This window comes from Gymnoscopelus braueri (genome assembly GCF_963280865.1).
Source record: "Gymnoscopelus braueri genome assembly, chromosome: 17".
Lineage (NCBI taxonomy): Eukaryota > Metazoa > Chordata > Actinopteri > Myctophiformes > Myctophidae > Gymnoscopelus > Gymnoscopelus braueri.
Genome location: NC_137617.1, coordinates 36,065,885 through 36,081,413, shown reverse-complemented (window position 1 = coordinate 36,081,413; position 15,529 = coordinate 36,065,885). Strand labels below are relative to the sequence as shown.

The following is a 15,529-nucleotide window of genomic DNA, read 5'->3' as shown; positions in this document are numbered from 1 at the left end:
CCTCAACCAGCCCCCCCGAGCAGACATCACAATGTCACCATCATAACAGAGCAGCAAAAAGACAGAAAGAAAGCCAGAGAGTGAGGAGCTGCATCGGGTATAAAGCCTGATTTAATCCATTAAGACCAGGAAAGCATCTGTGTCATTTCAGATTTCTTTGGCATATTCAAAAATAGCAGATATACAAGCCACGAGCTTGTAGATCTGCTATTTTTGGAAAAGTAAGAATAAATCTTCAGACTGCTGATCCACAGGCTTCTTTAAAAAAAAAAAAAAAACTACTTTCCAACCACAGGGAACTGGACAGCATGCTGCTACTAGGGAAGTCAGGAGAACAAAAACAAAGCAGTGGTGGAAGAAGTAATCCGAGTTTTTACTCGAGTACAAGAGAAGTAGCAATACCACCAATACCATCAATATAAAAAATACTCTGTTACAAGTTGTAAAAATGTTGTATTCAAAATTTGAATAGAGTAAAAAGTACAAAAGTATTGGCATGAAAATATTACTGTACGGGTAGTATTAACAATCAAAATCTGCAAAAGTAGCTAAATGGTTTAAATAATTTGAGTAAAAAAGTATAAAGCACAGAAAAATTGACATACTCAAATAAAAAAGTACTGAAAATGTTTACTTAAGTATAATACTTGAGTATTGTACTTAAGTCTGTCGGGTGGAAACCTCATATGTCCAAAACTGTTACTTCTCAGGATATAAATTCAATCAAAAGTAGCACATCTACCAGCTCAAAACGCGTGGCTTCGTACCACGTGTCGAGCTTGCAGATTTGCTACTTTTGATACTTGTGTGTGACGCTGTAGTATGATCAAGTAGGCTGTTAAAATAACACAAAAAGTAAATAAAATATGGAGATAATAGGTTTCTGCCCGTCAGGGACAAGCTTAGTTTCCACCACGATCTTACTAGGCCAAGTCAGCAGACAAAAAAAACAAAGAGAGATCTTCCTGTGTGAGTGAAGGAGCAGATAGAAACCAGGCTGAACTCTGACAGCCCTGGCTGTTCCCAAATCGTCGCTGTCAGGGCAGAAACCTCTTATCTCCATATTCTAACTTTTAGTTTTTTTTTTGTAAATTAACGCCCTACTTGACCACACTACAGCGTCACACAAAAGCAGCAGATCCACAAGCTCGAAACGCAGTGCGAAGCGACGTGTTTTGAGCTTGTAGATCTGCTACTTTTGATTTGGCATTTGAATCCTGAAAAGTAACAGTTTTGGACATATGAGGTTTTCCACGCGACAGAGACGATATATGTCACATAGTAGACTTAAACTGATCACGGACAGGAGATCTGCTCATTGTCATAGCTATTATGGTTATTGGTGATGGATGAGACACACACACACACACACACACACACACACACACACACACAGAGTACATTTACTCAAGTACTGTACTTAAGTACAAGTTTGTACTCCACTACATCCCCACTACAATTATTTGATACCTTTAGATATTGGTTACAGTAATTTACAGATTTAGATTATTAATACAAAACATACTGTACATTAACCACTTAAGCCCCTTGTTATAGTTCGGCTATTCAAAAATAACATTCATGTTGTGACCTTGTAGATCAGGTATTTTCAATAGATTGACCAAAACTTTTACTACTATGGCTCATTCAGTGCCAATGACGTGTAACACGTCCATTTTTCCCAAAGCCCAGAGTCCCAATGACGTGTGCCGCGCAAAAACAGTGTTTTCAGTGTTTAGTGCTAGATCTCTTGGCTCTTGGCTAACACAGAGATCTAGGCGATCACGTGATCGCAAGATCTCCTCCACCATTCACTTCCTGGTTAACGTGTTTGGGAAAACAACTGTATCCCGCCTCGTGTTTTCCTCTGCATTTTTGGCGAGACATGCTATGTTCAACGGCCAATAACTAGCGAACAGAGGGTCGAAATGAAAAAAAAAAAGCACAGAGAAAACCTCCGTGTTTAGCAACGATCGGGGGATCAATCGTACTGGAGTAGCATGATCAAGTAAAAAACACAAAAAAAGTCAAAATACGGCTTCTGCCCGACAGCAACAATATCCGAGTAGCTCTTCCACCACAGCACACACAGGACAGAGTCAAAACGACAGGTATTGCAGGGCCAAAAAAGGCATTTTGGTCCTCCAACGGCCTCCGTGAGACAGTCCAGATGCTCGGCGATAGTTCCATCCATTAGTTTATTTTATAGTTCCATTCCATCCATTAATATCTTTTATAGTTCAATCCATTAATATCTTTTATGGCACATCAAAACAAAGCCCCCAGTGAAAGCAGTAACCGGGTGAAATTAATCCCCAGCAGAACCCCGAGCAGTGCTCGTTTTTGATTGGTTGGTTTCGACCACGACCAACAGGGTCAGGGTAATAATATTATACTGTCCACCGGTGGTTGGCATTTGCCAAGGCAACCAAGGCAGAGCTGACAGTCAAAGCGAAGACTGGCCAATCACAGCGCGTCCTCGCCTGGACATGCTTGCAGAGACTCCTGGGTAATGAAGTCAAAGACGTTGGCTGCCATGTTGTTTGTGTCCAAAGTGGCCACTGATACCCCAAACTGCATAGTGCTGCTTTAACTCTGAGAGTTACAGATCTTTAACGGCCCTTTTCCTAACTATCAATCATTTAGCTGGGGACCCCCTGGAACCCCTGGGCAGGGTTGCCAGATCTGCTTATTATAATTTCCCCGCAAGATTTTATTTGAAAATAGCCGATCTACAAGCTCACAACGCGTCGCATCGCGACGCGTTGTGAGCTTGTAGATCTGCTATTTTCAAATAGCTGACGTATATGTTAAAGTGCTCATGTGGCCCATAGTCGCTTCTTTTGGGCTGGTTTTCCTAGACCTGGTTGCTTGTTTCTCTCACAGAATCTGGCAACACTGCCCCTGGGGGTCCCCCCGGACCCCACTTTGAGAACCAGTGGTATTTAAACTATGGCTTACCCTAAGTATGCTCACGAAAGCGTCAAAGTCTTCCTCTAGGGGTGCTCCCTCCATGGGCAGAGGTAACCTGTAGTACCTGCAAGAAGAGGACAACACATTGTTACTGTTCTGAGTCTGGTGTTGTGTCAACAGTGTGTCTGTAGGTCACAACAACATGCATCAGGCTGACCTGAATTAACCCATTAAGACCGGGAAAGCATCTGTGTCACTTTAGATTTTAACCATTATTTTATACTTTGGCTATTAAAAAAATCGCAAAAATGTGTGCAAATCTTTGAATATAATATTTATTTATTTTTTAACCAATTTTCAAATCTTTGCTTCTGGGGGTCCTTGGAACTAAATAATTTGAGATGGGGGGTCCGTGGCCAAATACATATAATTTTGGGGGTCCTTGACATGAACAAGTTTGAGAACCACTGACATAGAACACTTACATTTTTCAGATAACTGTTAGGATGGGAGACAATTTTGGAATCGGCCTCAGGTCTTAATGGGTTAAAACCTGCCTTACTTCACACCACAAGTGAGGTGAGGTGTTGTGTGTTCATTAATCTCAAAAACATCTCAAGACGGAAACATTAGTTTCTTATCTCCAACCAGTGGTGGAGATAAGAAGTACCGGCACCACTTCCCCTGAAGAAGACCTTTCCGGTTCGAAATGTTGATACTTGGTACTCAATAAATTATCCTGCATCATGGCTATGAGTGTAGAACTTGGCTATGAGTGTAGAACTTGGCTATGAGTGTAGAACTTGGCTATGAGTGTAGAACTTTTTAGCACCTCATCAATACTGGTGTGCACCCTTCTCCTGAGCGTATTTTAATAGCTTTTTTTGGGTGAGATCTGATGTTCATAGTGTTAGAGCACTATGCAACGTGTTTATCTTGAACGTGTCCCACCATAAGGCTCGCTTTTGCGACACTTCCGGCGCCCTGCCGGAACTATCGGAACTGTCAAATGTCTCAACTATGTCTTAATTTTTCAGAAAAACTATTGTTACTATATCAGTGGTTCTCAAACCTTTTCTTGTCAAGGACCCCCTAAATTATTAAAATGTATTTGGCCGTCGATCCCCATCAAAATATGTTGTTCCAGGGACCCCCAGAAGCAAAGATTTGAGTTAAAAATGTTGTTTAAAAAGAAATATAGTCAAAGATTTGCACATATATTCAAGATTTTTCAAAAATAGCAGATCTGCAAGCTCATAGCACGCCACTCTGTGCCGCGCTATGAGCTTGTATATCTGCTATTTTTGAATAGCCCAACGTATAAAATAATGGTTGAAGTGGTTACACAGATGCGTTCCCGGTTTAAATGGGTTAAATATGTAATGTTGTTGTTAGTAGGAGTAAACACAAAAGCACCCGGGAGGAAGTGGACTTGGACTACTAAAGGGGAGGAGCCAAACAGAGTTGCTGTTTCTACACAAAAAAGTAGGTGGTGGTGCCCCCAGAGGCACTGATTTTTTTACCGAATGGGTTCCCAGATTGGGATGAAAATGGTTAAAAATCATGAAACGTCGACATATCGGTCAGACGGATAGACATCAAATAATCTGCAGCATTTGGGAAGTACGTTTTAAGATCCAGCAGCAACAACTACAAACTATACACAGTGTCTGGATCTTCAAAGAGCTACTGCGTATAAAGGCTTCAGTCCTCCACTTGGGGAACCGTATATTCTCTTGGCCTAGAAATGTCTTCTGATGACATCTCAATAAAACAAACTGACTTGGCCCCCGATCTGATTGCAGACAGCATGCCAAGATTCTCTTCTCTTTGCACCACCGCTACTCCTCCTCCTCCAAACAGCAGTGCAACTCGTACTAACACTCCCTTGCACTCCCCAATACTCTCAGAGAAGCCCCCACCCTTCAGCAAACCTGCGAAACCGCTCTCAAAACCCACCTCTTCAATATGGCGTTCCCCAGCTAACTGCACCCCCCACTGTCTCACCATTCCACTCTTTTTATTGATTTTATTCCATAGTCTTAGCCTTTTTTTTCCTAATAAAGTTGATATTCTTTTGTCGTTCCCCCCCCCCACCCCCCCTCCCCTCCCATGTAAAGCGTCTTTGGGTACTTCGAAAAGCGCTATATAAATTTTAGATTATTCAAAATTAAACAAGCAAATCCCACTCCACATTTACAGTGGTGTACTAAGTACTCAACCGCAGTACTTGAATCACAGTATAGATACTGGTCTAATATTATTCAACTATAAGTGAAATGTTGCTCAGTCAAATTTGTACTTGAGTTAAAGTACTGGAGTGCTTGCTTTAAAAACGATATGTGTAAATGTACTAAAAGAAGAAGAGGTCTACCAGCTTCACACAGCTTTGCGTCACAACGCGTTGCGTGAGCTTGTAGATCAGCTATTTTCACTATTTGAAATGGAGCTTAAAGGGATAGTTTTTGTCGCATTCCTCAGCCAATCATTTCATGACCGGCAGCGGTTCCAGTAGGAGACACAAAGAGTCTCCTTTGTGTCTCCTACCGGAACTGCTGCCAACCAGTCAGCTGGTCATCAAATTATTGGCTTAGGAATGCGACAAAAACAAATCCATGAATTCAAGTCTCCATGGGGTGACTAATCGGTAGAGAAAATGAACTATCCCTTTAAGTTTGTGTCCCTTCCTTGACATGGAGTCGATATATTATATTTGTCTTTGAAATGTAGTTTGTGTTTTTAAATACTCAAGTAAAGTATATATCGTCGCTGTCAGGCAGAAACCTTGTACTGTATCTCCAAGTTTCAAATGTGTATGTTTTTTTTTCATAAATCAAAAGCCCTACTTCATCATACAAGAGTGTCACACAAAAGTAGTGAAAATAGCAGATCTACAAGCTCACAATTATTTCCACTAGTTTAAAATGTTTTAAAAATACCAATAAAAAAGGAAATGGTTTTGGACATACGAGGTTTCCACCCGACAGCAACGAGATACTGTGTCCACCACTGCCTATATTTACGACCTGCCTTTCTGCTACTAGCAAACACATGCTGCTGCTGTGGACTGAGTGGAGCCAGCCGCTACGCTACGCTACGCAGCCACAGGGACAATAAAGGAACAATGCAAATAAAATGTAGATATAGGCCTGTGACAATTAGGGGGTCCTTGACTCATGACTGTGTGCCTTGCCAGCCCTACCTGTAGAGTGGCGAGGTGAACATGGGCCTCTTGTAGACCTCCTCCGTCACGTGGATGTCCTCCTCGCACGTGATGCTGATCTGCTGCGGCTCGTCCTTGAAGTACTCGATGTCGTTGTAGACGTAGAACACGTTCTCGTTGAGCTTGGCGAAGTCGTGGAGCTGTGTGTGAGAGAGAGAAGAAGCGAGACGTTGTGTGGTTTAGGTGTGCGTTATCATTGCTGTTCATCAAGCAGGGGGATTAGAATGAGTCCCGACTATAGAATAAGCTTCCATTTCTAGATTACAGATAGAATACAATACAATACAAAACAGTGGTTCCCAACCTGTATGTGGGCCATGAGGATGTTGCTGCTAGTGGGCCACCACCAAATAATTACAATATTTTTGTTTGTGTTTTATTGTAAATTAATGCCCTTCTTGATCATACTACAGCGTCACACGAAAGCATCAAACTGAGCAGATCCGCTAGCTCGAAGCGCGGTGCAAAGTGACGCGTTTTGAGCTTGTCGATCTGCTATTTTTGCTATTTTTGAATTTGAAACCTGACAAGTAGCAGTTTAGGACATCTGAGATATGATTACTTATTGCACTCAAAGGGCCACAATGGAAATACACTCTTGAGCTTTTGCTGTACAAATATATGTTCATGTACATTGTATAAAAGCGTTTCTGTATTGATCAACCAAACAATACATATATACGTTCTGTTACACACATAAATACTTCATGCCTTTTAACTGTGACAGCTTGAACATTATATTTATCTGTATAGGTCTAGTGCAGGTGGCCAGTACAGTACTGGTACTTTAAGTCTATTTATATGTTGTTGTTGTTGGTGGTGATTGAATGCAAATGTTACCGTTGTCAGTATTTCCACCTACTGTATGTAAGCTTTCTTTAACCCATTGATACCTGGAACGCATCTGTGTCACTTTAGATTTCTTTAGGCTATTCAAAAATAGCAGATATACAAGCTCATAGCGCGGCACCGAGTGCCGCGCTATGAACTTGTAGATCTGCTATTTTTGAAAAATCGAGGAAAAAAAAAATTGGGTTTTTTTTCCAATTTTTTTTTAGGATTTAGAAGACATTTCTAGAATCTTCTCAGGTCTTAATGGGTTAACCAGGACAGTCACATCGAGGTTGGACACTGATTTGCAAGTGAGACCTGGAGTGGCCGGTTTCTTTATGAACCCATTAAGACCTGAGGCTGATTCTACAAATGCCATCTAAATCAGTAGTTCACACACTTTCAAGATTTTTCAGAAATGTAAAACAAATAGCAGATGTACATCTTCTATTTTTTAATAGCCAACGCAAAAATAAAAAATGACGCAGATGCTTTACTGGTTAAAAAAAAAGAACAGTTGCCAATGCGTGACCCCAACGGCACCTGCCCGCGACCCCACTTTGGGTCGCGACCCTTAGTTTGAGAACCGCTGCTGTAGTATGACAAAGTAGGGCATTAATTTACGGGAAAAAATACCCCCCAAAAATATGGAGATAATTGTGTGTAGTGTTGCTCACCTCCTTCCTGATGGTGAGCTCCAGTCTCTCCCCCTGCGCCTCCTCGGGCTCCATGCCGTGCAGGTTCTCGTGGAGGTTCTCCTTCCTCCTCGGCGTGTACGGCACAAAGTCGCCCTCCTTGTGCAGGAACACCACCGGCTCCTCTCTGACGCAGAAGAACAGCACCTCCTGGTTGCAATATAAATGCAAATATTATAATACGGGAGATGGAGATTAAAAGGTGGCGTGAGTCAAGTAAGTCAAACTGGTCCCCAAATTATGTTGGGGGGGTCCCCAGATGATTAGCTTAATGTGCAACAATATGATGTCACTCAACAGTAAACAAACCAACATACAGTATAAGTGTATACAGCAGAGATGAGTGGATCGCGGTTTTAGCCGCGGTTCCCGCGGATAACCGCAGTCAAATATAATTATTAATTCATATTGGATAAACCACGGGTGAAATAATGAGGGAAATAAATTAATGACATCTATCTATATGCCAATTATAGCTCTTAAAAAGCACAAAATCTCGCTGTGCGTGCGTTTGTAGTATTTTAATATTACGTAATAATTTTCCATCAGGCATAAATTAGCCGCCTACTACACGTGCTTTGCGTGCACTGTGTAGTTGTTGTTGTTTGGAAGCGGAAGGAGGACCCCTTGCCAGCAAAGGCAGCTAATGCTATAGTGAGAGAGAAACTTAATGGAGGATTTAAAACAAAATAATAAAAAAAAGGGAGGAATAAAAGTTGAGTGATTTAGTGAAGTTCTTAACCTTGCCGACGACTGGATATATCTCATGAAAAGTTGCGATGTGAGAAAGTGATGGAAGACAGAGGGCTTGCTGGTACCATGGATAATGTAAACAGTCACTACATTGGTGATGTGACGAGTGACATTGTTTGTACAAGTACGTATCCATATAGAATCCCATGTGAATCGCTGCAGAGCAGTTAATGGTGCGGAAGCGGATCTATAAATAGGATGATATAATCAATGCGGTTGGATGGCGGATGGATAATGAACGTGTACACGCGGATTCGGGTGACGAAAAAGCCCATCCGCGCATCTCTAGTATACAGGGTATCTGCACATTTCTAAAGTGAGAATTTAAAGGAGTAGTTCACCCAAAGACTTACTTATTTTCTATCAATTACACACCCCATGAAGCCTTGAATTCATGGAGTTTTTGACCGGCGGAGTCTCTGGTAGGAGACTCAATTGAGTCTCCTACTGAGTCTCCTATTGACCGATGACCCAGTCATTAAATGATTGGCTCAGGAATGGGACAAAAAAAATTAAGAAATCCCACAAATTGAGACAGGCTCCAGTTTTCAAATGTGCTTTTAAAATCTTGGTTATATCAACTGGCTGTGTGAAGAGAGCAGTGGAGGCTGTCATCAGGGGGCGGGCCATGTTTGTGTGTGTGTGTGTGTGTGTGTGTGTGTGTGTGTGTGTGTGTGTGTGTGTGTGTGTGTGTGTGTGTGTGTGTGGTGAGGATCCTGTCAATGAAACAGCCGGGCACACGGCGGGGAACTCAATGCAGGTTAAGGGGAATGCCCACCAAAGTCTTTTAGCGACATGTTTAATTTGTAATGAATGAACGAAACATGAGTTTTCTGTGAAGTTTGTCAGAGTTGTTTTTCAGTTTCACACGGAGGTGAATAAGATACGGTCTATGGATACGTTCCTACTAAAACCAAAACAAGATTCCAAATGCAGACAAGGTTAACAGCTGCTGAGATTAGACTAGAGGTTAACCACACTGTGCAACACACCCAGTCATACAGGTCTGACTGTGGTAATAACCTCTCATCGCTCATGTTTCCAGACTCTGATATTGCAAAGAAAATGGCACATGGTCGTAAAAAAAGCAGTATCCATAGTTACAGATGTGCTTGCACCTGCCTGCGTGGAGAGTTGTTTGAGAGTTAAAAACACCAGTGGTTCAAGAACTCCCCAAGTGACAAAAAAGCCAACCCACACTCCCATTATTTTCAGTGGCTTCAGATGCCTCTAATCGTGGCAAAACAAAGCTCTTTACCATTTTCTCTGAGATATTGGACATCAGAACTGGGTTTTGAAAAGCAAGATACTTGCATGACTTGTATGAGGATAGCGATGAGTCATCTGCTACCACAGATGTAAATCCAAATACATTTACATTTTGAGGTCCTTGACATGAAAAAGTTTGAGAACCACTGAAGTTTTTTCAAAAAACTGTTATTTATTTGATAAATTGATTTAGGAGACATTTTGTAGAATCAGCCTCAGGTCTTAATGGGTTAAGTTATATTGTGATTACTTGCATTTCTTTTACCAAAATCAAATCAACATGGGAGATGGATATCAAATAACAGCCTCCAAGTGGAAGGCTTAATCCCTCGAACCATTTCTGCTGCATACAAGAGCAACTGGAAATGTTCGGTTGTCATCAGTGGTGGAAGATATATTACTTAAGTAAAAGTAGCAATACCGCAATATAAAAATACTCTGTTAAAAGGCCTGTGTTCAAAATGTTACTTGAGTAAAAGTACAAAAGCATTGGCATCAAATATACTTAAAGTACCAAAAGTAAAAGTAAAAGCTTGTAGATCGGCTATTTTCAAATAGCCTATGGTATAAAATAGGGCTAAAGTGGTTAATGTATGTTTTACAATATAATAATTTATATCTACAAAGTGACTAAAGTTTTTAAATAATTGTAGTGGAGTAAAAGTACAATATTTACCTCCGAGATTTAGAGGAGTAGAAGTAAAAGTATTGAAAATTGTCAATACTCCAGTAAAGTAAAAATGCCTCAAATTGTACTTAAGTACAGTACTTGAGTAAATGTACTTAGTTACTTTACACCACTGGTTGTCATGTGATGTGTGGTGCATGGGTAAGGAATGTAGAATGAGCAGCAGCTATATAATTTTCCCAATTTCATTTCGATTACGGGTCAGTTTCCGTTTCGCTGCGAGGGCAGATAGATATTTTTATTTTCCGTCCGTCCGTCCGCATGACTGCGAGTTTGTGTTTTGCTCAGTTCTGCATTTCAGTGTTGCCATGTCCGCTTATTATAAGCGACTTTGCACTTGTTTTTCTGTGAAGTTGCTCGTACATATTGGTAGTTGCGGGTTGCGGGTTTTTTAGGGTTCGTTTCTAAAGTGTAGTTGCTTATTTGGGCATGCTTCTCCTATACATGTTGTTTAACCAGTATAACCGGAACGCTCGCCCCGAAACACAAATCGCCCCCATTTTTTTTCTTGTATTCGTTTTACTGAGGTTACGGTGGTTTTCAAACATTTTCATGACAAGGACCCCTCAAATGAATATGTAATTGTCCACGTATCCCCATCTGAAAACATTTTGTACCAGGGACCCCCGTAACAGATTTGTGTTGTTAAAATGTTTCAAAAATATTTCAAATTCTTCACTCCCATGCATATAGGTTTAAAGTGCTCATGTGGCATATAGTCGCTTCTTTTGGTCTCGTTTTCATAAACCTGGTTGCTTGTTTCTCTTGTCAAAACCTGGCAACGCTGTCCGCATTTCACCCAGACTGAGGACTTGACTCCTAAAATATTTACTGACAACACTGCAAGAAAGAGGCTAAAGCATGACACAGTGAGCAAGGAAAGACTGCATTCATTTTCTATGCCCCAGACAAAAAAGGAACAAACTACAGGACTCTATGAAACTGGATCAATTGGTCTCTATAGACCAGTGGTTCTCAAACTTTTTCATGTCAAGGACCCCCAAAATGAAATGTATTTGGCCGCGGACCCCCATCTCAAAATATTCGCTTAAAATATATATATTCAAAGATTTGCATGAATTTTCACTATTTTCAAAAATAGCAAAAAGCATCTGTCATTTTAAGATTTCTTTGGCTATTAAAAAATAGCAGATCTACAAGCTCATAGGAACTTGTAGATCTACTTTTTTTTATTTTATTGTGAATTTTTTTGCAAGTCACAAACAAAAAAATATCTAAAAACTGTTTTAGAACTGATTTAGAAGACATTTTGTTGAGTTGGCCTCAGGTCTTAATGGGTTAAAGAACACCTGAAAAAAAACACAGATGAGGGGGAATAAGACCCAAAATGGGGGCAGACAGTATAAAACCTACCTCATGTCCCTGTGCCTGGAGCCTCTGGAGGACCTGTTTGAAGCCCCCCAGGCTGGGCTGACCCATGCCGTACAGGGGATAGGACCCTTTGACCTGGCGGAAGTTGGGGGCGCCGTAGCTGCCCGTGGTGTTCAGGACGTCTGCCTTGTTGTACACGTCCTGGACCATGAAGAACTCCCCCTGCAAACACAATTAGGAGAACTTTCATTTGGGCTTCTGGTCGTTTAAACGTAGATCAGTGATTCTCAACCTCTCTTAAATCCATTAAGACCATTAAAGATTTCTTCGGCTATTCAAAAAAAGAGCAGATCTACAAGCTCATAGCACGGCGCTATGAGCTTGTAGATCTGCTATTTTTTTTTTAAATCGTGGAAAATGTGTGCAAATCTTTGAATATATATATTTTTTTAAAGCGATCATTTTTAACTCAAATCTTTGCTTCATGGGGGGGGAATATATTGAGATATTTTGAAATATTTGAAATATTTTGAGATGGGGGTCCACGGCCAAATACATCTAAAAATGTTTTCTAAATCCTAACAGTATGTTGCTATACCAGTGGTGCTCCAACCTTTCCATGTCAAGGACCCCCAAAATGATATATGCATTTGGCCACGGACCCCCAAACTAAAAATAATGTTGTTCCAGGGACCCCCAAAAGCACAGATCGAAGTAAAAAATGTACAAAAGTATTGCCATTAAAATATACTTAAAGTACCAAAAGTAAAAGCTCACAACGCACATAGTGAGCTTGTAGATCGGCTATTTTCAAATAGCCTAGGTATAAAATAGGGCTGAAGTGGTTAATGTATGTTTCATAATATCATAATTTACACCTGCAAAGTAACTAAAGTTTTAAATAATTGTAGTGGAGTAAAAGTACAATATTTTAATGTATAGTGGAGTAGAAGTAGAAGTATAGACAATTGGAAATACTCCAGTAAAGTAAAAGTACCTGAAAATTGTACTTAAGTACAGTACTTGGGTAAATGTACTTAGTTACTTTACACCACTGAAACCTGTGGTGTGACAATACATTAGATTGATGTAAGAACTGGGCAGCTATAGGCCTCTCTACATACAGTACATGTTGGAGCGTATTTCCCACGTTCAGCCGGGCATTCATTAGCAGAGACTGGATTCTTGCCAAAGGGTGACACTGGCTGAATACAGTGGTGGATGAAGGGTTAACACTTGCAGTGGTGTAAACTAACTAAGTACATGTACTCAAGTACTGTACTTAATTACAATTTTGAGGTATTTTTAATTTACTGGACTATTTCCAATTTGCAGTACTTTTACTTCTATTCCACTACATCTCAAGAGGCAAAAGGAATATTATACTTTCACTCCACTACAATTATTTGAAAACTCTAGTTACTGTTACTTTGTAGATTTTGATTATTATTACAAAACATACATTAACTACTTCAGCCCCGTGTACATTTATGCCATTTGAAAATAGCCGATCTACAAGGTGCGACGCATTGTGAGCTTGTAGATCGGCTATTTTCAGAAGATTTGTATACATTTGAAAGCTTGTGTAATGGGACATTCTGCATAATGAGTACTTTCTACTTTTGGTACTTTAAGTACATTTTGACACCAATACTATTTTTTTTTACTTTTACTCAAGTACATTTCAATTTTCTGACTTTTACTTGTAACAGAGTATTTCTACATTGCAGTATTGATATTTTTACTCAAGTAAAAAATGTGAGTACTTTTTCCACCACTGAACACTTGCCATGCATCCCATGTCTATAATGCATTATAAGCATACTATAATTTATAGTTATTGAATGTTATTTCCAGGATTTCTTATTATTTTACCCCTATGCTGACTTTTTATTTTTTAACTTTTTGTGTGTTGACTATTTTAATTTTATTTCATGCCCGTACTCTTATGCCCATATACGTATATATTAAAGCGAAACATTTTTAACTCAAATCTTTGCTTCTGGAGGTCCCTGGCACAAATATATTTGAGATGGGGGGGGTCTGCAGCCAAATACAGATCATTTTGGGGGACCTTTTTGATTTATTTAATTGATAGATTGATTGATTGATTGAATACTTTATTAACAGTTAGAAAAAGGTACAGAGGTACAGTTGTACAATTATGCTAAAAGGATAACACATAAAACTTGTTTCCACTGTGGTCCTGTGTATTCAATTCACCAACACTTGACATGAAAACACTGGCTGAATAGAATGTGTATTTGCGTGTAAGGAGAAACTGCAGGCTAACAATGACAAAAACAGTGCCTGGCTCAAAGGCACCAGTAGGGGTGACGGGGTAGATCAAAGCCCCCTCAACAGATGAAAGGTGACGAAGAAGCCATTCTCCATTCAATGGACCGGGCCACGTCATAAAACAACACGCATTACAATGTTCCTCTGCTGCTGTGCAATTTGGACACGTTATTGTGAAAATAAAAAGGGCAGAGCGTAATAAACGAGAGCTAAGATGATTGCACATAATGTTTAGCCTTAAAAAGGGATAGTTCACCCAAAAAAATACTTATTTTCTATCAATTACATTTTATTTTGTATTTTTGTTTTTGTTTGTATTTTCGGTAGGAGACACAAAGAGTCACCTCATGAACTCAAGGCTTCATGAGGTGTGTAATTGATAGAAAATAAGTAGTTTTTTGCTACTCCTTTAAAAAGGATCCCTGGCTAATAAGCCTTATGACTTAATACATTAGAATTGCCCTCTAAAACTAAAGAAATTAAAAACTTCAATATTGTATTTATTTTAGAAATAGTTCATCTTTTGTTCAAGGGGGACCCAGTGTGGCCCAGCCCTATGGAATGTATGGAGTGCACGTGCCAACAAAACAAACTACTTAATACAGGTTAAACCATTCAATCCGGGAATGCATCTGTGTCATTTTAGATGCATTTGAAATTAAATAAAAATGTTACTATTCAGGATTCCAAAAAAATAAAAATCTGAATTCCATTTCAAAAACAGCTAAAATAGCAGATCTACAAGCTCAAAACGAGTCGCACTGCGACGCGTTTTGAGCTTGTAGATCGGCTATTTTTGCTACTTTTGTGTGACATAGAATGGCGAAAAAAGTTGAAATACGGAGAGACAGTATACAATGAGGCCCTCTGGAGTGAGTGTGGAAATATAGTGTCCCTCTCCATCATCAAAGTTGCCCACACCACTGATCCTACCTGCACCAAGTAGTGCTCAGGCATGCTGTCTGATATCCGGCCCACTTTGTAGTTGGTCTTGAGGACGTCATCGTGGATCTGGAATTCCTGTCTGCAATTATACCTGCAAAGAAAGCAAAGAAACACATGCACACTGAGCCTCTGGTTCACTTCATTCAACACATTCTTTCCACGTACTGTCTGTATCCAAGATCATTCTTCTTGGGTCTCCCCAGGGACCCAGGCGTACAAAAATACATTATGAATGACGTTGCTGAAAGAGGGCAGAAACCTCTTATCTCCATATTCTAACTTTTCTGTGTATTTTCGTGAATTGACGCCCGACTTGATCACACAAAAGTAGCAGAAGTAGCAGATCTACAAGCTCAAGAACCGCAGCGCGAAGCGTCGTGTTTTGAGCTTATAGATCTGCTACTTTTGCTATTTTTCTATTTGAATCGTGGAAAGTAACAGTTTTGGACATAATATGTCCTCATATTATGAGATTTGCACCCGACAGAGACGATTGATAAATAAAGCCCCATTTCAAAACTAGTGAAAATAAATAGACAATCGACGATACACGCTCACAATGCATCGCCTTGCAACGTGTTA

General features: G+C 40.0%; 1 protein-coding gene across 4 annotated transcripts in view; it reads right to left on the bottom strand.

Moving 5' to 3' along the window:
- Nucleotides 1-15,529, bottom strand: part of pald1a (phosphatase domain containing paladin 1a) — a 125,255-nt gene that overhangs the window by 71,414 nt on the left and 38,312 nt on the right. For all 4 annotated transcript variants that reach the window (XM_080455906.1, XM_080455905.1, XM_080455907.1 and 1 more), the window contains exons 3-7: nucleotides 14,936-15,038; nucleotides 11,747-11,926; nucleotides 7,645-7,812; nucleotides 6,116-6,276; nucleotides 2,962-3,037 (exon numbers count right to left, since the gene is read on the bottom strand). In XM_080455906.1, coding sequence (XP_080312032.1) covers nucleotides 2,962-3,037; nucleotides 6,116-6,276; nucleotides 7,645-7,812; nucleotides 11,747-11,926; nucleotides 14,936-15,038 — 688 coding nt within the window. The remainder of the gene's footprint in view (nucleotides 1-2,961; nucleotides 3,038-6,115; nucleotides 6,277-7,644; nucleotides 7,813-11,746; nucleotides 11,927-14,935; nucleotides 15,039-15,529) is intronic.